This window comes from Amblyraja radiata, chromosome 9, assembly GCF_010909765.2.
Source record: "Amblyraja radiata isolate CabotCenter1 chromosome 9, sAmbRad1.1.pri, whole genome shotgun sequence".
Taxonomy (NCBI): Eukaryota; Metazoa; Chordata; class Chondrichthyes; order Rajiformes; family Rajidae; genus Amblyraja; species Amblyraja radiata.
Window position 1 is genome coordinate 73837223 of NC_045964.1, and position 24628 is coordinate 73861850.

Consider the following 24628-nt stretch of genomic DNA (forward strand, 5'->3'; position numbering starts at 1 on the left):
GTGGAAAGCTTTTGTTGCATGCGAACTAGTCAGTGGAAAGACAATACATGATTACAATCGAGCCATCCACAGTGTACAGATACATGATAAGGGAGTTATGTTTAGTGCAAGACAGCCGGTAAAATTCGATCAAAGATAGATTGAGAATCCAATGAGGTTGATGGTATGTCAGGACTGCTCTCTGGTTGTTGATAGGATGGTTTAGTTGCCTGATAACAGCTGGGAAGAAATGTGATATAAAAACTGGGTTCAGTTTGAACAGTTTTGAAAACAAATAAAGAGTACTTCTCCAGGGATTTGACTTAGTTATGACTCCTAGATACTATTTTGCGTGGGCATAGTCTTAAAAGGTGCTGGCACTTCACTGCACTGCCAAACCGGGGCACATTTGTATACAAGGGAATTTCCAGATCATTGCCTCTGCATTGCCGATCCCTATCAGTCTGTGGGGTTTTCGCCAAAAACGCATGTTCTTAACCTTATAAATATTGCTTCCACACATTATCAAAATCTGCAGCAAAATAATTGTTTAAGTGTATTTATAGGAAAACAACCCTTTGCCTTGATTTTATTGTTGGTCAAACATGGATTGTTTTCTCTGTGTAGCTTTGGAGCAGAGACCTGATTGAAGTATATTAAATTCTATAAAGCATAGATAGGGTGCACAGTCAGAACTTTTTTTTCCTATTGTGGAAATGTCAAAGACTAAAGGGCATAGCTTTAAGGTGAGAGGGGCAAAGTTCAAAGGAGATATGCAGGACAAGTTTTTTTACAATAGACAATAGGTGCAGGAGTAGGCCATTTGGCCCTTCGAGCCAGCACCGCCATTCAATGTGATCATGGCAGATCATCCCCAATCAGTACCCCGTTCCTGCCTTCTCCCCATATCCCTTGACTCTGCTATCTTTAAGAGCACTATCTAGCTCTCTCTTGAAAGTATTCAGAGAACCGGCCTCCACTGCTCTCTGGGGCAGAGAATTCCACAGATTCACCACTCTCTGTGAGAAAAAGTGTTTCCTCGTCTACGTTCTAAATGGCTTACTCCTTATTCTTAAACTGTGGCCCCTGGTTCTGGACCCCCAACATCGGGAACATGTTTCCTGCCTCCAGTGTGTCCAAGCCCTTAACAATCTTATATGTTTCAATGAGATTGCCTCTCATCCTTCTAAACTCCAGAGTGTACAAGCCCAGCCGCTCCATTCTCTCAGCATATGACAGTCCCGTCATCCAGGGAATTAACCTTGTAAACCTATGCTGCACTCCCTCAATAGCAAGAATGTCCTTCCTCAAATTAGGGGACCAAAGCTGCACACAATACTCCAGGTGTGGTCTCACTAGGGCTCTGTACAACTGCAGAAGGACCTCTTTGCTCCTGTATTTGATTCCTCTTGTTATAAAGACCAACATGCCATTGGCTTTCTTCACTGCCTGCTGCACCTGCACCGGGAGTACCTAGAGTGCATTGTCAGGGGTGATGGTGGAGGCTTATGGATAGGCACATAGATATGCAGGGAATGGAAGGACATGGATCATGTGCAGGCAGAGTTGACTACTTTAGCTTGGCACTATGTTCAATGCAGACATTGTGGGCCGATGGGCCTGTCCCTGTGCTGTACTGATCTATGTTCTGTGTTCTATTGCAGGATATGAAGGTGTGCCGGAGTTCTTCACAGAGCTGATAAACCACATTCAAGTTGTCCTGCAAGATCAAAATCCGGAGTCTCCTCAGTTCAGCCAGAACAACACTGCTCCCGAGCAGGCCGCAAGCATTTGTGGGGACCGAGCCTGTCCTGCCGCCTCGGGCTTTGTGACCATGGCGACCAAGGAGACGTGGCTTATGGAAGACGACCCGAGCAACAGCAAGAGGTTGCAGCACCAGCGGCTAAGTTGCAACTCAGCTCTGCCGCCCAACTTTCAGAACTGCGTCGCTCCCATGGCAACTAAAGCTTCTTCGCAATAAATACAGACTAAAACCGAGAGAGAGAGTGAGGAAAAAAAAATCATTAATGGGGATCAACATGATTCAGTTTCTTAAATCAATAGACCAATTTATGTTGTGTTTGAATGAGTTCACAGACTGGTACAGAAACTGGAGCACAGTGTCGAAAGGTTTCTTGACGAGCAGTTTGTAGACTCTTTGATAAAGTGTGGACACTCAGTCTAGTTCTTGTCAGGCATTGATAATAGCAAAAATCGCGTAGATAGGGTTTCACCATTCTCATCAGGAATCCGTTATAATTGGCTAATTTGGTTCATCAGAAATCCTTCCCCTTCCATCCCTCCTATTCGGGCATTTAATTTCCCCCTCTCATGGCAAACCGCTCCTGTCAGTGCAAAAGGACCTCTTTTTAAAACCGTTACATAGTTTTGCTCTCAGGAGCTGCAAGCTATTGTAAGAGTTCTGTGTAGTCGGCTAAACTCCAGTGGGACTTGTTCTGTCAATTTGTAAGAATCGTGTTGGGGTTTGGGACGGGACATTCGGGAGGCTCTATCTGACAAGCCAATACAAATTCTGCACTTAAATAAATTTGCAAAAGATAAAGTTGAGGCGATTGTTGAAATATGATGAGGTGGGATGGGTCCAAATAATAGCACAGTTGCTTGTGAGCTAAATGACTTCTGAAAATACACAGGATGGAATCCAAGAACACAGATATGATGATATAATATCTTTTGTGGTCTAATTATTGTTACATTTAATAATTGTTAGCAATGTACTTCCATGTGTCTCTTGGTTTGAAAGAAAGGTGTGTACAAAACTGCAAATAGCTGCAATGCCTCATTTGTTTTCCACCGTGTCCATAGATCGTGGTGTCATTACTTTTCTGATAATCCCCTTTCGAAGAAGGAAAAAGAAGAGTGACTTTGAGGAATGTTTGGGATGTTTTGGCTCATATACCAGGCCTGCCGTTTGCAAGCTGTGGATTGCTGGGGTCTCAAAGTTCTTTCCCATGATGAGAAGGTTTTGGCATTTTGGAGTTTCAGAGACAGTCTGCAGTGAATCTGTGTTTGGATGAGTTTAGAAAGTAATGGCAAAAGAAAGTGCCAGAAGTGCTCAGATAAACACTTGATAAGTTAAAGTTAGAGGGGAGAAGTTAATCTCTTGAAACCAAAGGTAAGTGGGCATTTGTATTTCACAATTCCACGATCTCTTACATCCACTGCTCCTGGAGGCACCTTGTTTTACACAAAACTAAAACCTATATTTTTCTGACTCAAATCCAAAGTCATTATGTATGAAGATACATGGAGATTCAAGGCTAAATGGACAATGCATCCAAATAAAATCTGCATCATTTTTTGGTTTAATAGTCACTCCAGTCACTTGATTTATTTACAAAAGCATTTCTGAGAAGATTTTATTGAGATTATTCTAAATAGCTATGCCTTTACACTGGCCTAACCTTGCAGCTTTTAAATGTAACCCAGGCTAGGGAATTATTTGGATGTGTTCCTCCTCCCCATGGAAACCAGGGCCAAATATGTTTACAGCACATTGTCTAGTGCACTAAATATTAGACAACCACTTTGGCATGTTAGCACATTTCCTCTCTTGCCTCGTTGGATGAGACTAGTGTGAGGCGGTGGAGGGACTGCCATTTAACACTGGTTCATTCTTCAATATCACTACTGAAAGGTTCATTTAGCAGTTTTAAATCATGAGAAGTTAGAACTTTTAATTTTGTTTGCTATTGAATTAGAGCTTCACAACTTTCATGTCCATGTGCAATATTACCAGGAGGTGGCACTTTTCGTTAACGTTGATGGTTCCTGAGTGGATGGGTACGGGGCACCTGCAGTTTAGAGTCATGTGGAGAATTTAACGTTTGATCTCCCACGTTCCTGCTTGTGGAAATTCGGAACAGACACATCTCCCTCAAATTTACCAGAAGACATTTGAGGGGGTGGAGGGATGGGAGGTGAGGGGTGGATTTGGGTTGGGGTGGGGGAGTTGTACTCTGGACCTTAACATGCACTATTTAGTAGTCATATATAACACAGGAATAGATGCTCTGGCATACAATGTGCAGGCTGAACACAATGCCATGCTAATCTCCTCTACCTGCACCGAAGATGGACACAAAATGCTGGAGTAACTCGGCGGTCCAGGCAGCGTCTCTGCGGAGAAGGAATGCATGAGGTTTCGGGTCAACATTCTTCTTCAGACTGAGAGTCGGGGAGAGGGAGTCTAGAGATATGAAAGTGTAAGGTGTGAAAACGACGGATCAAAGCAGCCGATGATCAAGGGAAGTGTAGAATGGTTCATTGTTAGCTGAGGGGAAGGTGACATAGAGGCATACAATCAAGAAAATTAATCAGGAGGACAGTGAAACTAGTTGGAAAACTGGGGTGGGGGAGGGACGGAGAGGGAGGGAAAGCATATGTTATTTGAAGTTATCTGCACATGATCTAGACAAACTTAATGGCAATATTAGATAACGATTATTTGTATCGTGCAGGGACAAACACCTGGATTCACTACTGTTGGTAGGTACATTACGAGGTCATATTCAAGAAGATGTAGATTTTGAGGGGAAAATGGATTTGCTTTTCTTCCAGGTCCATGTTTCCCAGTTGCTGCCACCTTGTGGAGGGTCAGTGCCAAGATGATGATTCTTTCCTGTTTATCTGTGTTAGTATATGAGGTAGGGTGGTTTGGGTGAAGCACTATTTGGTGTGGAAGGAGTGGTGGTATGGACAAACCTGGCAGAGCTTTGGAAAAATGAAGCCTGTTGCTAGGTTGAGAAGACCTACTGTTGAGGAAGATGTACAGCAAACTATTTCAGGCATTGTACTTTGTACAACATTCTTTTCTCAGCAGCTGTTTCTATAAAATGGCAGGCAACTGTGAAATGTTCTTTAGAGCAGCAAGGTAAATGTTCTAGGTTTGTACGAGAAGTTTTCTTTACACGGCACGGCAACATTCAATCCTGACTACGGGTACTGTATGTACAATGTTTGTACATTCTCCCCGTGACCGTGTGGGTTTTCTCCGAGATCTTCGGTTTCCTCCCACACTGCAGAGACATACAGGTTTGTAGGTTAATTGGCTTGGTGTAAATGTAAATTGTCCCTAGTGTGTGTAGGATAGTGTTAGTGTGCAGGGATGGTTGGTCTGAAGGGCCTGTTTCCACACAGTATCTCTATATGAATAAACTAAACTAAACTCAAGAATGTGAACATTGCAACATTGAACTCATTCACTGTGAAGAGCAATTTTCTTTTGCCTGGAATGATGGGATCATGAGACCCATCCTACAAGGTACGAATGATTTTCTCCTTCCATACATTTAGTTGTTCCAAAAGGCATTGTGCTCTGCCGATGTCATCCACAAACAGATGCATGCAACTGGTCGTGGTCAACAAATTCCTGGCTTTGTCTGAACCTCAGCAGCTCACAAGTAAACTGGATGGATTGGAGTAAATTTAATCCAATACATTCATTCAACTGCCTCATGTAACATTACCCAAAGCTTTCTGGTAATATTGCACAATGTTTAGTGCTGTGCACACAAGTGACTGGTGGAGTGTGTATTTCATGTGATATGTACTTTGTGTGACACCAATATTCATAGTCTGCACACCAGAATGTATTGAATTTTAATTTATCTGTTTCTAATTTTACCAACTGCTGCTTATATAAAACCAAAAATATTTGATGTTTAATCTGCGATTTTTATTGCATGAAGAACTGTCTTGTATAAGTGAGTCATATTACCGAACATTCTCCAGTTGGTCCATTCGGAAAGATTTTTAATATAAGAGTCTGGGTCTGAATGCTAATAAGACATTCTGAAAGGTTCCCTGACCAAGGAGGGCAGACCAATTTGGGCATTGCGACTTTTGTCCGTTGATTTTTGGGTTGTAAATCAGTTTGGATACTTGCCTTTTTATAGCATAAGGGATTCCCTGCACACAGTGCCCTACAGCAGTTGTTCAGTTCCAAACAGTTAATTGCAAGAGAAAATGTGTAAATGATGTGACTCGTAAACCTTCCTTTACAGTATGTTTTTTTCTTTTGTAAATTTTGCAATATTGCAAGAGTATATCAATAAATATTCACTATTACGAATGGACCAATTCTGGTGAGAACAGTGACAATGGGCTGACCAAGCCTAGGGAACAGGGGCAAATTAGATGGGATACTAAAAAATGGTAGCTATCAGAACACATAAGTATGACAATGAACAAGGAAATTGGAGAAATTGAACAAGGCAATGTAAGAATTTATTTCCATTCAAAGTGCCTCCTGTATAACAAACAAGAAATTTGGCCAGGTGGGGAATGATGTATCGAGAATGTGCAAGAAATGAGCCCCTTTTGACATAATCCTTCAGACTAATCGATTTCAGCTTTAGTTTGCAATTGCACCCATCGAAAACATGGAGAAAAATATTATTTGAATGGAAAAAACAGAATCTAGCTTTGTCTTTGCCAAATTTAACAATGTTTTCTGTTTTATTCCTGTGTGTTTAGTAATTAAATATTATTTTTTTCATATATATTCTAATTCTGTTCTTTGAACGACTTAAAAAAGCTACTGCAGACTAATTCAAACTGTGGTTAGATCTTTGACTAAAGTCATGTCCTGCCTTGTAATAGTGTTGTTGCAAAGAATAACACCAGTTTTAATGTGGTTTATGCTGACTTCAGAGGGCTGCTTGAAAACTCTAATGTGACCTGGGCTTTAAGCATAAGTTTCCAGTATTCGAGTTTGGAGAAGGTTGAGAATAGGTAGGGAAGGCTGGATTAAACTTGGTAACTAAAACTGTTTGACTGTGTCTTACCTCAGTAATGGTCGCACTCCTTGTGGGTTAATGAATCCTTTTGAAATAAACAGGAACAATGGCATTGTGATGGTTGACTACATCCAAGTTACAGACATACTTATTTGATATTTAAGTGTTGCTTCAGTTCTAGAAGCCAACAGGCCATTCAACTTTGTGGGTCTTCAGAAACTGATATGTGCTTTGACAGGGGTAGAGTTGCTGCCTTTTTCACACAGAGAGTGGTGAATCTCTGGAACTCTGCCACAGAAGGTAGTTGAGGCCAGTTCATTGCCTATATTTAAGAGGGAGTTAGATGTGGCCCTTGTGGCTAAAGGGATCAGGGGGTATGGAGAGAAGGCAGGTACAGGATACTGAGTTGGATGATCAGCCATGATCATATTGAATGGCGGTGCAGGCTCGAAGGGCCGAATGGCCTACTCCTGCACCTATTTTCTATGTTTCTATGTTAAAGGGCCTGTCCCACCAGCATGCGACTCCATGCGACAAGCGCGACCTAACGTGGTCGCTTGAGCCGTACGGCCTCGCGGGGCCAGTCCCACTTCGATCGCCGGAGCCGTATGGAGTTGTGCGGAGCTGGTCCCGACATCGTGCGGGGCTCTGAAAAACTGACCGTGTTCAAAAATTCCGCGCGGCAACGGCCTGCCGGCCCGCAGCTGTATTGAGGCCGTACGCACCGTATCAACGCTGTACGTCACGCGCGAACATCCCGCGGACTTCGCACGAACTTCACGTCACTCACTTCACGGCCCCCGCTTCCGGTTTGGTCGCGCTCGCCACATGCAGGTCGCATGCTCGTGGGACAGGCCCTTTATAGCACCAGAGACCCAGGTTCGATCCTGACTACTCTGGTGCAGTCTGTACGGAGTTTGCACGTTCTCCCCATGACCGTGTGGGTTTTCTCCGGGAACTCTGGTTTCCTCCCACATTCCAAAGACGTACGTGTTTGTAGGTTAATTGGCTTTGGTAAGAATTGTAGATTGTTCCTTGTGTGTAGGATAGTGCTAGTGTACAGGGATCTCTGGTTAGCATGGACTGAAGGGCCTAATTCCTCACTGTATCTAAACTAAACTAGACAGTGAAATCTGTGCGTCTTCACATGAGAATCCTGGCTAATGTTACTTGTTACGCTGCCTCCCCCCTTTCACAAAGACACCTAAAGCCAGTTTTACTCGCTGTCCTGTCCCAACCCCATCCACTCCTATCAACTGCCCACTTCCATCCGACTTTCTTAATCAACATAAACCAAGGACTGAATCTGAAACTGTTGGGTTTTATAACTCCAGTTATTCAATGCATTCATATATTAAGCCCATGTGATAGGTTTGTGTGAATGTTTCCCTTTCAGATGAGAATCCATGTGACTATTTTTGCTGCCTCAGTCATACAGTATGCAAACAGGCCCTTCGGCCCAACTCGTCTATGCTGACCAAGATCCCCCATGTAAGCTAGTCAGATTTGCTCACAGAGGCCCATATCCCTCTAAAGCTTTCCTATCCATACACTTGTCCAAATGTCTTATATGTGTAGGAAGGAACTGCAGATGCTGGTTTAAAACAAAGATAGACACAAAATGCTGGAGTAACTCAACATCTCTGGGGAGAAGGAATGGGTCTCTCCAGAGATGCTGCTTGTCCCGCTGAGTTACTCCAGCATTTTGTGTCTATCAAATGTCTTAAATGTTGTTTTGTACCTGCCTCCACTGCCTCCTCTGGCAGCTCGTTCCAAAATACCCATCACCCTCTGTGTGAACAAGTTGCCCCTCAGGTTCCTATTAAATCTTTCCCCTCTCTCATTAAAATCTTTCACCTCTCATCAGTAATGGCTGAGCCACTCATTAATGAGTTGTAGACACAAAATGCTGGAGTAACTCAGCGGGTCAGGCTGCATCGCTGGAGAAAAAGGATAGGTGACTTTTCAGGTCGGGACCCTTCTTCAGGCAGTCTGACAGTCAGAGATGCTGCCTGACTTGCTGAGTTACTAATAATAATAATAATATACTTTATTGTCATTGTAAATACATGCAACAAAATTTCAGGCGCACTGCCCGAGTGGAACTCCAACGTATCAGGTAAATAATAACGACAAGAAAAACGTCAAGTCAGAATGTGCAATATTTCACAGTGGTGTTGTAGCAGTACAAAATATTGGCTATGGGGGGGGAGGGGGGGGGGGGGGGGGTGTATTCAGTGCAGAGTCCAGAGTGGTGATGGCCTTGCGGTAGAAACTGTTTGTTAATCTTGTGGTGTCTGGTTTGATGGACCTGTAACGCTTTCCTGAGGGCAGAAGGGATGAGGCCTTTTGGATGCGTGATGCCGAGCAGTTTGTGACTATCTTAGGAAAATACGAGCATCTGCAGTTCCTTCCTCCACATTAACTAGTTGTGTCTGATCTCCCTAATGTTCAGAGTCACAAGAAACGCACCACCTTGTGACGGTAAATCTTGGAGTTCTGTCAAAGAGTATCACTTTTGGTGAAAATAGGACTTAATCACAGCTGTGATCGTGCGGTGTTAGACCCCAGATTAATAGATGTTTTTTAATGATTCTGATCATGGTAGCTGTACCTTTCATTAATTGTCCACAGGCTGTAGCTGAAGTTGCTTGCACTGAACAGCTGTCTATCTGTCTGTCTACCTGGGAGCCACATCACTGGAATTGCTCAGATCAAGATGTACATTTGGAAATCATCAAATTACTTGTTTCATATATAATGTACTGTAGTTCCAGACTGTAGCAATGCACACCTTGGACACCGCAGCAGAACTGTGTCTACAAGCAGTACTGCTGGTGCTGGTGGGTTCTGGTCAAGTGCTGCAGTTCAACTTCCACATTATCCTGACAATGCAGTGTTGGCACTGTGGAACGTTATGATGACAAAGGGCTATGTTAGGTACAGGTTGCTTTTGGATATCGTTGGGTTATGTTGGTTGATTGGAATAAAGTTTTTCACTGAGGCTGTTTGTAAATGAATTATGTTTATGACATGGGCCTTAAGATAATTGTTGCCTAGAAATTGAGCTTGGCCTATTATGTTAGATGCACAAAAACATCATTTGGTAAGGTCCCACATAGGAGATTAGTGGGCAAAATTAGGGCACATGGTATTGGGGGTAGAGTGCTGACATGGATAGAAAATTGGTTGGCAGACAGGAAACAAAGAGTAGGGATTAACGGGTCCCTTTCAGAATGGCAGGCAGTGACTAGTGGGGTACCGCAAGGCCCGGTGCTGGGACCGCAGCTATTTACAATATACATCAATGATTTAGATGAAGGGATTCAAAGTAACATTAGCAACTATGCAGATGACACAAAGCTGGGTGGCAGTGCGAACTGTGAGGAGGATGCTATGAGAATGCAGGGTGACTTGGACAGGTTGGATGAGTGGGCAGATGCAGTTTAATGTGGATAAATGTGAGGTTATCCACTTTGGTAGCAAAAACAGGAAGGCAGATTACTATCTAAATGGTGTCAAGTTGGGAAAAGGGGAAGTACAACGGGATCTGGGGGTCCTTGTTCATCAGCCAATGAAAGTAAGCATGCAGGTACAGCAGGCAGTGAAGAAAGCGAATGGCATGTTGGCCTTTATAACAAGAGGAGTTGAGTATAGCAGCAAAGAGGTCCTTCTGCAGTTGTACAGAGCCCTAGTGAGACCACACTTGGAGTATTGTGTGCAGTTTTGGTCCCCTAATTTGAGGAAGGACATTCTTGCTATTGAGGGAGTGCAGCGTAGGTTTACAAGGTTAATTCCAGTTAATTCCAGTCATATGCTGAGAGAATGGAGCGGCTGGGCTTGTATATTCTGGAGGTTAGAAGGATGAGAGGAAATCTTATTGAAACATACAAGATTATCAAGGGTTCGGACACTCTATAGGCAGGAAACATGTTCCGATGTTGGGGGAGTCCAGAACCAGGGGCCACAGCTTAAGAATAAGGAGTAAGCCATTTAGAACGGAGATGAGGAAACACTTTTTCTCACAGAGAGTGGTGAGTCTGTGGAATTCTCTGCCTCATTGGAGGCAGGTGCTCTGGATACTTTCAAGAGAGAGCTAGATAGGGCTCTTGAAGATAGCTGAGTCAGGGGATATGAGGAGAAGGCAGGAACAGGGTACTGATTGGGGATGATCAGCCATGATCACATTGAATGGCGGTGCTGGCTCGAAGGGCCGAATGGCCTACTCCTGCACATATTGTCTGTTATATTTGACTTTAGCACCAAGTCTGCTACCCCACCAGAAAATCATAAAACAGACCAAATTGAAATTTGTGCCTGCTGCAGTGATTTACACCCAAAATAATGAGTTAAAACAGACCCATGCATTTGCTGAAGGCAGCTTTAGTTTAGTTTAGAGATACAGCGTGGAAACAGGCCCTTCGGCCCACTGAGTCCTCACAGACCAACAATCACCCCCGTACACTAGTTGAATCCTACACACTATGGACAATTTACAAAGGGCCAATTAACCTACAAACATGTACATCTTTTGAATGTGTGAGCACCCAGACGAAAGCCAGAATGTGATCCTCAGTTTGTTCGGCCAACATCCCTCCTCACTCCAATACTATGAAGTTTACTGCTGTGATGGAGGCCAATGCCATGGTGGCTGAATGCATCACTGATCAGTTAAGACCAAAGTTGGACCCTTGAAGAATGAAAAGGGTGAATTTATTATGGGGAATGAGGAAATGGCAGATGTGTTGAACAGGTACTTTGGATCTGTCTTTACAAAGGAGGACACAAACAATCTTCCTGAGGAACTAGCCAGAGGATCTGGGGTGACGGAGGAACTGAAGGAAATCCACATTAGGCAGGAAATGGTGTTGGGTAGACTGATGGGACTGAAGGTTGACGAATCCCCAGGGCCTGATGGTCTGCATCCCAGGATACTTAAGGAAGTGGCTCTAGAAATCATGGATGCATTGGTGATCATTTTCCAATGTTCCATAGACTCAGGATCAGTTCCTGCGGATTGGAGGGTAGCTAATATTATCCCTCTTTTTAAGAAAGGCACGAGAGAGAAAACGGACATAGACCAGTTAGCCTGACATCAGTGGTGGGGAAGATGCTGGAGTCAATCATAAAAGATGAAATAGCCGAACATTTGGATAGCAGTAACAGGATCGGTCCGAGTCAGCATGGGTTTACGAAGGGGAAATCATGCTTGACTAATCTTCTGGAATTTTATGAGGATGTAACTAAGAAAATGGACAAGAGAGAGCCAGTGGATGTAGTGTATCTGGACTTTCAGAAAGTATTTGATAAGGTCCCACATAGCAGATTAGTGGGCAAAATTAGGGCACATGGTATTGGGGGTAGAGTGCTGACATGGATAGAGAAGTGGTTGGCAGACAGGAAACAAAGTAGGGATTAACGGGTCCCTTTCAGAATGGCAGGCAGTGACTAGTGGGGTACCGCAAGGCTCGGTGCTGGGACCGCAGCTATTTACAATATACATCAATGATTTAGATGAAGGGATTAGAAGTAACATGAGCAAATTTGCAGATGACACAAAGCTGGGTGGCAGTGTGAACTGTGAGGAGGATGCTATGAGAATGCAGGGTGACACGGACAGGTTGGGTGAGTGGGCAGATGCATGGCAGATACAGTTTAATGTGGATAAATGTGAGGTTATCCACTTTGGTAGCAAAAACAGGAAGGTTTATTATCTAAATGGTGTCAAGTTGGGAAAAGGGGAAGTACAACGGGATCTGGGGATCTTTGTTCATCAGTCTATGAAAGTAAACATGCGGGTACAGCAGGCAGTGAAGAAAGCGAATGACATGGAACGGGATACTGATAGGGGATGATCAGCCATGATCACATTGAATGGCGATGTTGGCTCGAAGGACCGAATGGCCTACTCCTGCACCTATTGTCTATTGAATTTCCCATTCATTTCAGTGGTAAAGATCAGATGATGTACTGAGGTACATTTAACAAGACTGCAACTAATGTTGGAGCGGGGATAAAATGGTTGGAAGAACATTTTTGATCATTGGAATATGAGCCGTTTAGATATTGGGATCAACATATCAAAGGTCAGAAGGGAGAGCCTGTAATTCAGCCTTCACGGGGATTACAGTCTGTTGTGTTCTTGGTTTTTTATGACAGTCACACATTGATTATTCTCCCAACATCAGAGATCCGGTCTCATTGGTGTACAGGGGTGGTATTGAGCGCATTCTATGCGCATCTGACACTACATCAAGATGACCCAAGTCCAATTTTGTGAGGGCACAACGTGCTACAGTAACTCAGCAGGTCAGGCAGCATCCCTGGAGAACATGTCGGGTTGGGTCGAGACCCTTCTTCGATTCTGTGAGGGTTGCGAATTTGCGATCATGACTTTTTCTCGATTAAATTGAATGTTAGCACAATTAGCAAAAGCAAATAGTAATTTCTAAGAGTTTTAAAGCTCTGTTCTCATTGACCAACGTCACTATCAACACACCTTGAAAGAGACAAAGATCATTGCCCACAAGGAAGGGGATGCACAGGTATGACCTTTAAGTTGAAGATAAACACAAAATGCTGGAGCAACTCAATGGGACAGACAACATCTCTGGAGTAAAAGGATAGGTGAAGTTTCAGGTCAAGACCCTTCATCAGACATGTTACCAATTCTGTTGAGCTGCTGCAAGTAAGAAGTGTTCTTTCTGGGACAGATGACAATAAAACATCTTCACTGTACGATTTTCTCCAGAGATGCTACCTGACCAGCTGAGTTACTCCAGCATTTTGTGTCCATCTTTGATATAAACCTTGTTATTACATTATGACCGTTTAGAGGGAATTTGAGAAAGATTTGGGGGGGAATTTGAAAAAAAAGTTTCTATAGTGTAATTTTTAAATCCTTGGTCAGCATGGAAAATTATTGACAGGGTAAGCTAGTTCGCCAGTCCCCCCCAGTTTTTCTGTTCAAAGCCAATAGCCCCCATCATCATCTAGAAGCGAGGACGGAGGGATATAAACTGCACACATATTGCCCAGCCCACTCCATGGGCACTATGTTGCTTTCCAACAGAAGCAGCAGTATGAATGTTTATTGACGTTTAGAACTACGCTTCAGTTTCAAGTTAGTGGGTTTGAACAAACTATCTCTCTTTATTTGCTCTTTCCCGCAGGTTCTGTTGTTGTTTTATTTATCATGGAACCTTGTCATAAATTCGCATTTATTCTGTTACTTTTTGACATGCTATTAAAATTAAACGGTGTTATATTTAATCTACACTGAAGGTTAGAAATCATGTTTTTATGCCATCTTTTACTCACGTTTGTATTATACGAAGTTACCACTTACAGTGATGCATTACTTGAATGGCTTAGCAGGTGCAACACCATTCCACGGAAACAGTGCATGCTGACTAATTAATTGTTTGCAGTTACAGCGATATGGATTTGTTAGCTTGAACGGCAGAGGGCATTGAAATGAGATCCCTTTCACCTGTGTTCAAATCTGACATTGTGAGTGGAGGGGATTCGCAGCTGCCTGAGGGCACAAGTAGGGGGGCAGTGTGTGGGTCACAGGCCAAGGGGGAATGACAGTGTCTTTGCTGAGATTCACATACATCAGTCAGTTGTGGATGACAGCGGACCTTTGTCTCATATCTCAAGTAGGTAAAGTAGAAGTTAAGTTCAGCTGATACTCACCAGAGTCGAGTCCGGAGTCAGGAAACGTGCGGTCAAATGCTTTCCATCAGAAATACTCAATTGCTCTGTGAGCTGAGGTTTACAAAGAAACGTGACTCAATCTGCTGATCATTGCCAATGCACTACACCTGTTTTGTTGTGGAATAGTTTCTGTTTCAAGCATAATGTTTGAAATGATCCCGATGTACCATTTGCTTGCTGCCGTTAGCACTGCCTGGTGTAAACGTTACCACTGTATATGCAGCTGACCATGGATGTATGGCCAGGATTCACTACCTCTTATAGCAAATATCCACTGACGTGTGTAAGTGAATTGTGGGTTTTTTTTTAAAGAAAAAATTGGTTCATTCTGAGGTGTCTGAAATGCTTGAAAGAAATTGAGGTGAAGTCTCTATTTGAAATCTATTTTGTAGTAAAGTCTGTATTGACCGAATATCTGCCTCTCCTTTGCAGTGCAATCAGTTGGGTTTAAGCAATGCCCCCATGTGCCTTGAATCTAATTGTGCTCATGTTCACTGTGTGCATGATCTTACTGTCACCAACATAGTAAAAAAATAAAAGACAACATTTGGAGTGCTCTGCCTCTTATTGCTTTGAAGTGTGCAGCCTTTCATAGAAACATAGAAAATAGGTGCAGAAGGAGGCCATTCGGCCCTTAGAGCCAGCAACGCCAGTCATTGTGATCATGGCTGATCGTCCCCAAATCAATAACCCGTGCCTGCCTTCTCCCCATATCCCTTGATTCCACTAACCCCTAGAGCTTTATCTAACTCTCTCTTAAATCCATCCAGTGACTTGGCCTCCACTGCCCTCTGTGGCAGGGAATTCCATAAATTCACAACTCTCTGGGAGAAAAAGTTTTTTCTTACCTCAGTCTTAAAATGTTGTTCTTTAAAGCATTCGTTATGATGATGTATTTTTTTCTGTAAAAAAAAACAAGTTTCTAAAGATTGTGTCAACTAAATAGTGGGCTGTGGACATTCTCATCAGATCAGGCAGCAGTTATGGGAGATAAATATGTCATCAACCTTAACTCCAGATGAAAACTCATGTGAAGATCATTCATTTCATTTGAGCATTTTGGCTGGAATCCAGAATTGCCACCTGCAATCTATACACATCAGTCCTGGGCCACATGGGGAGGGTCAACACACACAGGCCACCTGCAAGCTCTAGTTAAATGGCAAGGATGGGTTACAGTTCTTCCTTGGACATTGTAGTGTAGAATTCTACCCACTGATGGGTTCTGACAAAGATTAAACTGGCGATGGAGCTGCTATTGATTTAAAAAAAAACATTTTTTGAATGTTGTTAACATTGAAAATAAGAATTTGTTTTATTAATGAATGAGTTAATTGAAAGTACATAAACATAATTAAGCATTTGGCTTAGCCTCCTAATCTGCAGCCCTGGAACTCCAATCCTGTACAAGGTGTGAGTGGTGATGCTTCTGCAGCACAGCACCACTGGGCCCAATTGTTGGACTCCATGGAGATAACAATGTCAGGGGAACATGAAAATACAGACTTTGTACCTTCAGCTGATCCAGGCCTTCAGTTGGGACAAGAGTCAGGAAACCATGATGCAGCTTGACAGGACTTTGGTCACCTCACAGTTGGAATATTGCCAGCAGTTCTAGCCGCCCCAACACAGGATGTGATGGCTTTGGAAAAAGTGCAGAGGACCAGAAAAGGTGTATCGGAATAGTGCCTGGATTAGCTACCAGGACAGGCTGAACAGACTTGGATTGCTTTATCTGGAAATACATAAGGTTGAGAGGATGTTTAAGAAGGAACTGCAGATGCTGGAACAATCAAAGGTAGACAAAAATGCTGGAGAATCTCAGCGGGTGAGGCAGCATCTATGGAGCGAAGGAATGGGTGACGTTTCGGGTCGAGACTAGCCTTCTTCAGACTAGAAGGGTCTCGACCCAAAACATCACCCATTCCTTCGCTCCATAGATGCTGCCTCACCCGCTGAGCTTCTCCAGCATTTTTGTCTACCTTCTAAGGTTGAGAGGAGATCTGTTAGAAATACATACAATTATGAGAGGCATAAATAGGGTGTGCAGGCAGAACCTTTTTTCCAGGATAGAAATATCAAATACTAGAGGGCATAGCTATAAGGCGTGAGGGTAAAGAATAAAGGAGATGTGAGGGGCAGATTTCCTACAGGGGGGGTGATTGCCTGGAACACGTTGCCATGAGTGGTGCCAGCATGTACGATAATGGCATTGCAGAGACTTTGGATAGGAACATGGACATGCAGGGAATGAGAGTTCTGGATTATGTGGAGGCAGGTAAGAGTTGGTCTTGGCATCTTGTTTGGCAGAAGCAATATGGGCAGAAGGTCCTGTTTCCGTGCTGTACTGTTCTATGTTCAGTTGTTTTCAATGGTTAACTGCCGGCCACTGCCAGTGATGTTTGACTCATTGCTTCTCAGCTCATGCTGCCTCAGAGCTCAACTTGTTCAACTGTACCCTAGTAAGACCACACCTGGAGTATTGTGTGCAGTTTTGGTCCTCTAATTTGAGGAAGGACATTCTTGCTATTGAGGGAGTGCAGCGTAGGTTTACAAGGTTAATTCCCGGGATGGCGGGACTGTCATATGCTGAGAGAATGGAGCGGCTGGGCTTGTATACTCTGGAGTTTAGAAGGATGAAAGGGATTCTCATTGAAATATATAAGATTGTTCAGGGTTTGGATACGCTAGAGGCAGGAAACATGTTCCCGATGTTGGGGGAGTCCAGAACCAGGGGCCACAGTTTAAGAATAAGGGGTAAGCCATTTAGAACGGAGACGAGAAAACACTTTTTCTCACAGAGAGTGGTGAGTCTGTGGAATTCTCTGCCTTAGAGGGCAGTGGAGGCGGGTTCTCTGGATACTTTCAAGGGAGAGCTAGATAGGGCTCTTAAAAATAGCGGAGTCAGGGGATATGGGGAGAAGGCAGGAACGGGGTACTGATTGGAGATGATCAGCCATGATCACATTGAATGGCGGTGCTGGCTCGAAGGGCCGAATGGCCTACTCCTGCACCTATTGTCTATTGTCTATTTGGTGAGCATTTTGTTACTCAGGCCTTCACGAAGCAGCATTATATTGGACCTATGAAACTTAAATCCATGAATAGAAACACTTGTGCTTTTGTACAGCATCTATCACAAACTTAATATGATACCAAGGTCTAATAGATGGAGTGTCAACGTGCTCTAGGAATAAACGTTCAGTACTAAAAAGGAACATGTGCATGTGATTGCTGGCTTGTGAAGAGAAAAAAAGCCATTAACGTATCTGACCCATAGCAGCTCACGTGCCTCTTCTAAAAGTACAAAAGTTCACATTATTCTGTTTAATTTCTCTGACTATATGTTTTGTCAATCAAATCAGATCAGCAAAAAGCATTGAATTTTGACCAAGGTATTAGAGCTAAAATTCAATTGTTTGATGCCCCTCTTGTTTGATCACATGCCTAGTACAACATTGTTTTAACTGCGTGAGATGAAAGAGAGCAAGTAGATCCTTTAGGTCTGAATTTGACACCAATCCTAAATATTCAGACCATGTAAAGCAAAAAAACAATTCTACCAACTACATTGGGATAAAGTAGAATGTGCTGGAGGAATTCTGTGGGTCAGGCAGCATACGTGGAGAGAAATAGCCAAGTTTCTGCGCAGAAACATTCAGACTCTTCCGTCTCCTGAGGGGATGTTGATGGAGAAGGGAGACTATTAGACTAAATGAAAACCTACTAAAACAGTCAGGAAGCTGGAATTTGCGTTGTGGTACATATGACTATATTTTCTTGGTGTATTCAATCTAGTTGAATCGGAACAAAAGATCTCATCCTCATTTGTGGCATTCATAGAAACATAGAAAATAGGTGCAGGAGTAGGCCATTCGGCCCTTCGAGCCTGCACTGCCATTCAATATGATCATGGCTGATCATCTAACTCAGTATCCTGTACCTGCCTTCTCTCCATACCTCCTGATCCCTTTAGCCACAAGGGTCACATCTAACTCCCTCTTAAATATAGCCAATGAACTGGCCTCAACTACCTTCTGTGGCAGATAATTCCAGAGATTCACCACTCTCTGTGTGAAAAAAGTTTTTCTCATCTCGGTCCTAAAATACTTCCCCCTTATCCTTAAACTGTGACCCCTTGTTCATCATATGTTCATAAGTTATAGGAGCAGAGTTAGGCCATTCGGTCCATCGAGTCTATTCTGACTGATCTATTATGGCTGATCTATCCTCCCCTCTCAACCCCATTCTCCTGCCTTCTCCCCGCAACCCTTACTAATCAAGAACGTGTCAAAGGAAGACACAAAATGCTGATGTTTCTGGTCGAGACCCTTCTTCAGACCTGTCAATCCCCACTTTAAAAATACCCACTGACTTGGCCTCCACAGCTGTGTGTGCAGTTAATTCAACAGATTCACCACCCCCTGGCTGAAGACCACAAATTGATCGTCCTGGCTAAAGATGATTAGTCAGTAAATTCACATTGTACGTTTCCGACGATCTCTTCTATTATTGAAGTGTTGTTGCTTTGACTGTATAGTTTGATGATATGTTGGGCTTGGGCCAGTCAAAGATATCTTAATTGATATCCTTGTATCCACAGGGATCCACATGTGGCTTCCTTCCATTTCACCCTCACTCGCTACTGTCCAACTCTTCAGCAAATCACTTCACGCTGCACGTTTCACCTCTTGCCTGTGGGTATAATTTCACACCTGTACATCTGCCCAACTCTTCTCCCAACTGTGTATAATTTATTTGGCCATTAATTGCCAGATCTGGCCAGATTATACCAAGTGCTATTGGACAACTGTGTTTACTCTTAATTAAAATGTTGGATTCATCTGTGATCCATCCAAAGACCAGTCAGTTCTTTACGACTGTTTCTGCTATATTATGAAAGAACTATGATACGGGCTCCATTACTGGTGGATCATTTGGTAACAATGGTGATTAAAAACAGTATTTCCAAATGTAGGTAAATTGTTTCTGTACAAGTAGTTTCAAATAATTTGAACTTGTAAGTCCATTCTTAGCCTTTTTTTAAAAGCTTAGAATTATCTAGAGATATTTTCCATCCAATGCCAAAGTGTTATTATTATGTGACTGACCCTGAAAACTGCTTGCAGTGATCAAATGATCGCTGTTCCAAAAGTTTCAACCTTCTTGACACTTCTTGGCATACAAGCTGTGAGGGTGTTTACGTGTGGTCTCTCTCTTGTCAATGGAGAAAGCCCAGTACAGAAAGCTCAGCGCGCGTATGGGAAGAGGAGTTAAAATGTTTTGGCAACCGGGAGATCCCATCGGCCTTGTCTGAAGAAGGGTCTCGACCCGAAACATCACCCCATTCCTTCAATCAGGAGATGCTGCCTGGCTCCCATTTTGTGTCTATCTTGACAGTAACGTTGATGTCTAAGATTCAATCACAATGATTTTAATAAAATGTGCATTTTTAAATGAATATTTTAAACATTTAAAAAAAAATTTAAACTTCAAAACATATAGGGTAATCAAGAATCTTTTTCACAAACTTCATAAAAAATAAAGCATTATATATTTTCCAATTTTATCATCTTAAAAAAAATTTGAAGCGTTACGAGTGAATTATAATCAATATGCACCAAATGCCCAGAGAGTTTAAGTTGTAATTATGGATTAAGAAACTATTAAAAGTTCATTTAGACTTTTTCCAGAAAGGCGTAAGATTCTTGGCATGTTGTGTAGGGATAATCAATCCTAAACACACAAAATCCATTTGGAAAACTGGATAGACTTCTCGAAACTTTATTGAATAGTTAGAGGCCATTCAGCCCTTTGGGGGGCAAGGCTCTCAGTTTTACTGAAAGGAGCACAAGGCTCCTATATGGCAGAGGGGAAACTTGTAGGTGCCCAAGAAACCAGCCACATCCACATAGGAGCCTGAGACCAACTGGGATAATAGCAGCAGCTGGTGAGGGATGAGTCATTGTGCGTTAGTGAAGTATAGCACAGAAATGGGCTGAAGATAGACACGAAATGCTGGAGTGGCTCAGCCGGGCAGGCAGCATCTCTGGAGAAAAGGAATGGGTGGTGCTTCGGGTCAAGACCCTTCAGACTAGAGATGCTGCCTGAGCTTCTCCAGCATTTTGTGTCTATCTTCGGTGGAGACCAGCATCTGCAGTTCCTTCCTCCACAGAAATGGGTCCTTTAGCCCACAGAGTACACAATGACCATCAACCACCTAGTTACACTAATCCTGCATTAAATCCATTTTAATTCTCCCCACATTCTCATAGAATCGGCACACAGTCTACAACAGACCAATTATTAGTGCCAACTCACAGTGGGCAATTCATCTACAAACCTGCATTTATTGGAATGTGGGAGGAAGCCCCTTTGGTCACTGAGAGAGAGCGCAGATTCCACGCATAAGTCACCAGAGGCCGAGCTTAATCCTTGGTTGTTGGGGCTGCTAACTGACTTCTCTACTAGTTCACCACTGTGCCAGCTGTGCTTTTCAAATAAGAGGTTGGCTCACTGCAAATTCCACAGCTGCTGTGTCATCGCAACAATCAATTAAAAATGTTGTAAATATGCTTGATTCCTTCCTTTCTTTGTTTACAACAAAAAGTGGAGGCCATTCAGCCCATCAAGTCCCCCCCCCCTCCCCATATCATTGTTTTCCTGCTGCCCTTCAGCTTGTACATTCTCACAAGTCTTCTCTCATGCATGGTCTGCCCTTACACAGTGGTAGCCTCTGAGGAGTATTAGCAAGATTGCAGGGTGACTGGAAACATCTGTTCCATGTTGTCCATTGCCTGAGAGTCCTGTTTATGTGTGGGATTGAAAGTGACAGGAGTAGGTTTGAGAGTATCAATCACCATTAGTGTGTGGAGGAAAGGGGATTATGGTGATCAGTACTGCAGCTGTTCTTCCCCACCGAGTTGCCTGAAATTGTCAACATCACCCTTGCTTAACATTAACCACTTGTTTATAAACTATGAATGCTGGTTCATTGCTCATTGTGGATTGACATGTTTAGTTTAGTTTAGAGATACAGCGTGGAAACGGGCACTTTGGCCCACCGAGTCCACACGTATCAATGACCTCCCGCACTCTAGTTCTATACTACGCACCAGGGACGATTTACAAAAGCTAATTAACCTACAAACCTGTAAGAAGGAACTGCAGATGCTGGTTTAGACCGAAGACTGACACAAAATGCAGGTGTAGCTCAGCAGGGCAGGAAGCATCTCTGGAGAGAAGGAATGGGTGATGTTTTGCATCGAGACCCTACTTCAGACTCACGTTTTGGGTCGAGTCTGAAGAAGGGTCTCGACTAGAAACGTCACCCATTCTCTCCAGAGATGCTGCCTGTCCTGCTGAGCTACTCCTGCATTTTGTGTCTAATCTGCAAACCTGTACGTCTCTGGAAATTGGAGCACCTGGAGAAAACCCACGCGGTCACAGAGGGAATGTACAAACTCCATACAAACAGCATCCGTAGTTGGGATCGAACTCGGGAATCTGGCACTGTCAGGCAGCGACTCTACCATGCCGCTATTTTATGCAAAAGGGTCATAGATGATTTCTTAGGTGTGAGCCCCTTTAGAAATATGAGCTGAATTTCCTATAAATAAAGATTTAAAATCCTGATTTCAGATTGAACTAAAGGGAACTATAAAACATAAGTCTCAGGTTAGTCGGGGTGTCTTAAAAGGGTAAGACACAGAACAATGGAGAACGTGGATAGGTAATCTATTGGAGGTACACAAAAATACTGGAGAAACTCAGCGGGTGCAGCAGCATCTATGGAGCGAAGGAAATGGGCAACGTTTCGGGCCGAATCCCGAAGGGGTTCGGCCCGAAACGTTGCCTATTTCCTATTGCCTCTTGCCTATTTCCTTCGCTCCATAGATGTTGCTGCACCCGCTGAGTTTCTCCAGCATTTTTGTCTACCTTCGATTTTCCAGCATCTGCAGTTCCTTCTTAAACACATAGGTAATCTATTAGATTGGGGGATTCTTCCGCGGTCTATAAGTGGTCCACTCGATCTTCACTGTAAGTGGTCCAGTCATTTAGAAAGTGAAGTTAAAAATAGATTTAGATTTTAAAATCGATGTATAATATTGCCAAAAAGCAACAGTAAGCTGGACAACTGGGAACATCTCAGAATTCAGCAAAGGAAGACCTAGGCATTGATAAGGAAATTAAAGATAGACACAAAAAGCTGGTGTAACTCTGCTGGGACAGGAGAGAAGGAATAGGTGACGTTTCGGGCCGAGACTGAGGTTTGAAAAAGGGTCTTGACCCGAAACGTTACCCATTCCTTCTCTCCAGAGATGCTGCCTGTCCCGCTGAGTTACTCCAGCTTTCTGTGTCTATCTTCGGTTTAAACCAGCATCTGCCGTTCCTTCCTACTCACAAGGAAATGGAAAGTTGAATATAAGAGTGGGACAGCAATGGACATAAATATGGACATAAACAGTCTCTATACACATTGGCCACCCCAATTAAACCAAACGAGATGCAGGAAATCTTTCAGGAAATGCTGGAAATTCTGAGCGGGTCAGGCAGCATGTGACGGAAGGAAAAGGTTGGAGACTCTTCATCAGATTCAGATTCAGATTCAACTTTAATTCACTGTCATTGTCAGTGTACAGTATAGAGACAACGAAATGCAGTACCTGATCAGATCTGTAAAGGCGACAAAAGAAGTTTGTAGAACTGCAGGGAGGATGGGGGAGGGAGAAGTCTCCGAAATGGTGAAGCCAGGCTGGCCATATGGATGAGCTGTAAACAGGTTACTTTGTCAATGAGTGAATGAGAGTAGTGAGGGAGAAGACCTTCCTGTAGACGGTTTCATTACCCTGATTACAGTTTCTCTAACTGCTCCCGTTCATTTATTGACCACATGCCTTGTTTACAAGTTCTACCCTTGCTCACCCCAGTTTCACCCTGTCAAAGTCATCACCCACCCTGCAGCTTTTTAAACTTTCATCCCTTTTCAGTTCTGACAAACAGACTCTGACCTCCATTCTCTCACCATTCTCTCTGACCTTATCAGGATTGAACCCAGGCCACTGGTGTTGTGAGGCAGCAGCTCTACCAACCACACCACTGTACCTAGGGTTGCCAACTGTCCCGTATTAGCCAGGACATCCCGTATATTGGGCTAAATTGGTTTGTCCCGTATACACCCTTGTGCCGTATTTGACTGCTACTACTCTGTAATAACCACTTAGACAGATCCTGAATCTGATACAACACCGTGCGTGCCTGTTGCATGTGCTGTTGATGCCACACATGAGTGATTCACCTGTTATCCAATTACAGGCCCCCTTATGCGCATCAGTTGTACGCTATATTTTGCCCATCTCTGTAACCCCCTCCCCTCCCCCTCAATGTTCCCTCCTCCTCTCCCTCAATATCCTCCCTCCTCCACTCCCCTCTATCTACCCACCGCGCCCCACACAGCACTGTCCCATCTCCCTCCCCCTCCTCCCCTCCCCTCTCCATCCCCTTCCCTCTCCCTCTTCCTCCCCTCCCCTGCCCTCCACTACCCCTCCCCACTCCTCCCCCTCTCCCTCCCCCTCCATGACCCCTCTCCCCACCCATCGCATTCCCTCCCATCCCATCGAATCAGTCCTGGGATACAGAGTCACACAGAGTGCCCACACCGCCCAACATGCCCCGTCTACACCAGTCCCTTATTGCCCCTTACATGCCCCGTCTACTCCCACCTCGTTGTCCCTTATTTGGGTGTGAGAATGTTGGCAACCCTAACTGTCCCGCCCTACTTGTGGCGATAATTCATAGCTTCAGTTACCAACCGGCAATATAAGTGACAACCTGCCCTTTAACTATTCTCCAGTGGCTAATTCTTATGCAAGCTTCAGTTAATTTATCAAGATAATGTACTGAATTCAGTCTGAACTATATACTTCATTTGGGGAATTGTTTAAGGCCTGAAAGAGGTATTAAAAAGTGATCTTTCAGTCCCTGTTATATCCTGTTCTGGTGAAGGGTCCCTACTTATCCATGTCTTCCAACGATGCTGCGTTACTCCAGCACTTTGTACCCTTTTGTTTGAAAACCAGCATCTGCAGTTCCTTGTGGCTACAGTGCTGGTGAATGTCAGGTGACCTGAAAGGTTAGCTCTGTATCATCTTTCACAGATGCTGCTTGCA

At 43.6% G+C, this 24628-nt stretch overlaps 1 protein-coding gene across 3 annotated transcripts in view; it reads left to right on the plus strand.

The window, feature by feature from the left end:
* Positions 1-4449, plus strand: part of itpk1 (inositol-tetrakisphosphate 1-kinase) — a 213062-nt gene extending 208613 nt beyond the window's left edge. For all 3 annotated transcript variants that reach the window (XM_033027747.1, XM_033027746.1, XM_033027748.1), the window contains exon 11: positions 1644-4449. In XM_033027747.1, coding sequence (XP_032883638.1) covers positions 1644-1960 — 317 coding nt within the window. In that variant the 3' untranslated portion in view covers positions 1961-4449. The remainder of the gene's footprint in view (positions 1-1643) is intronic.
* The last annotated feature ends 20179 nt before the right edge of the window (positions 4450-24628 follow it).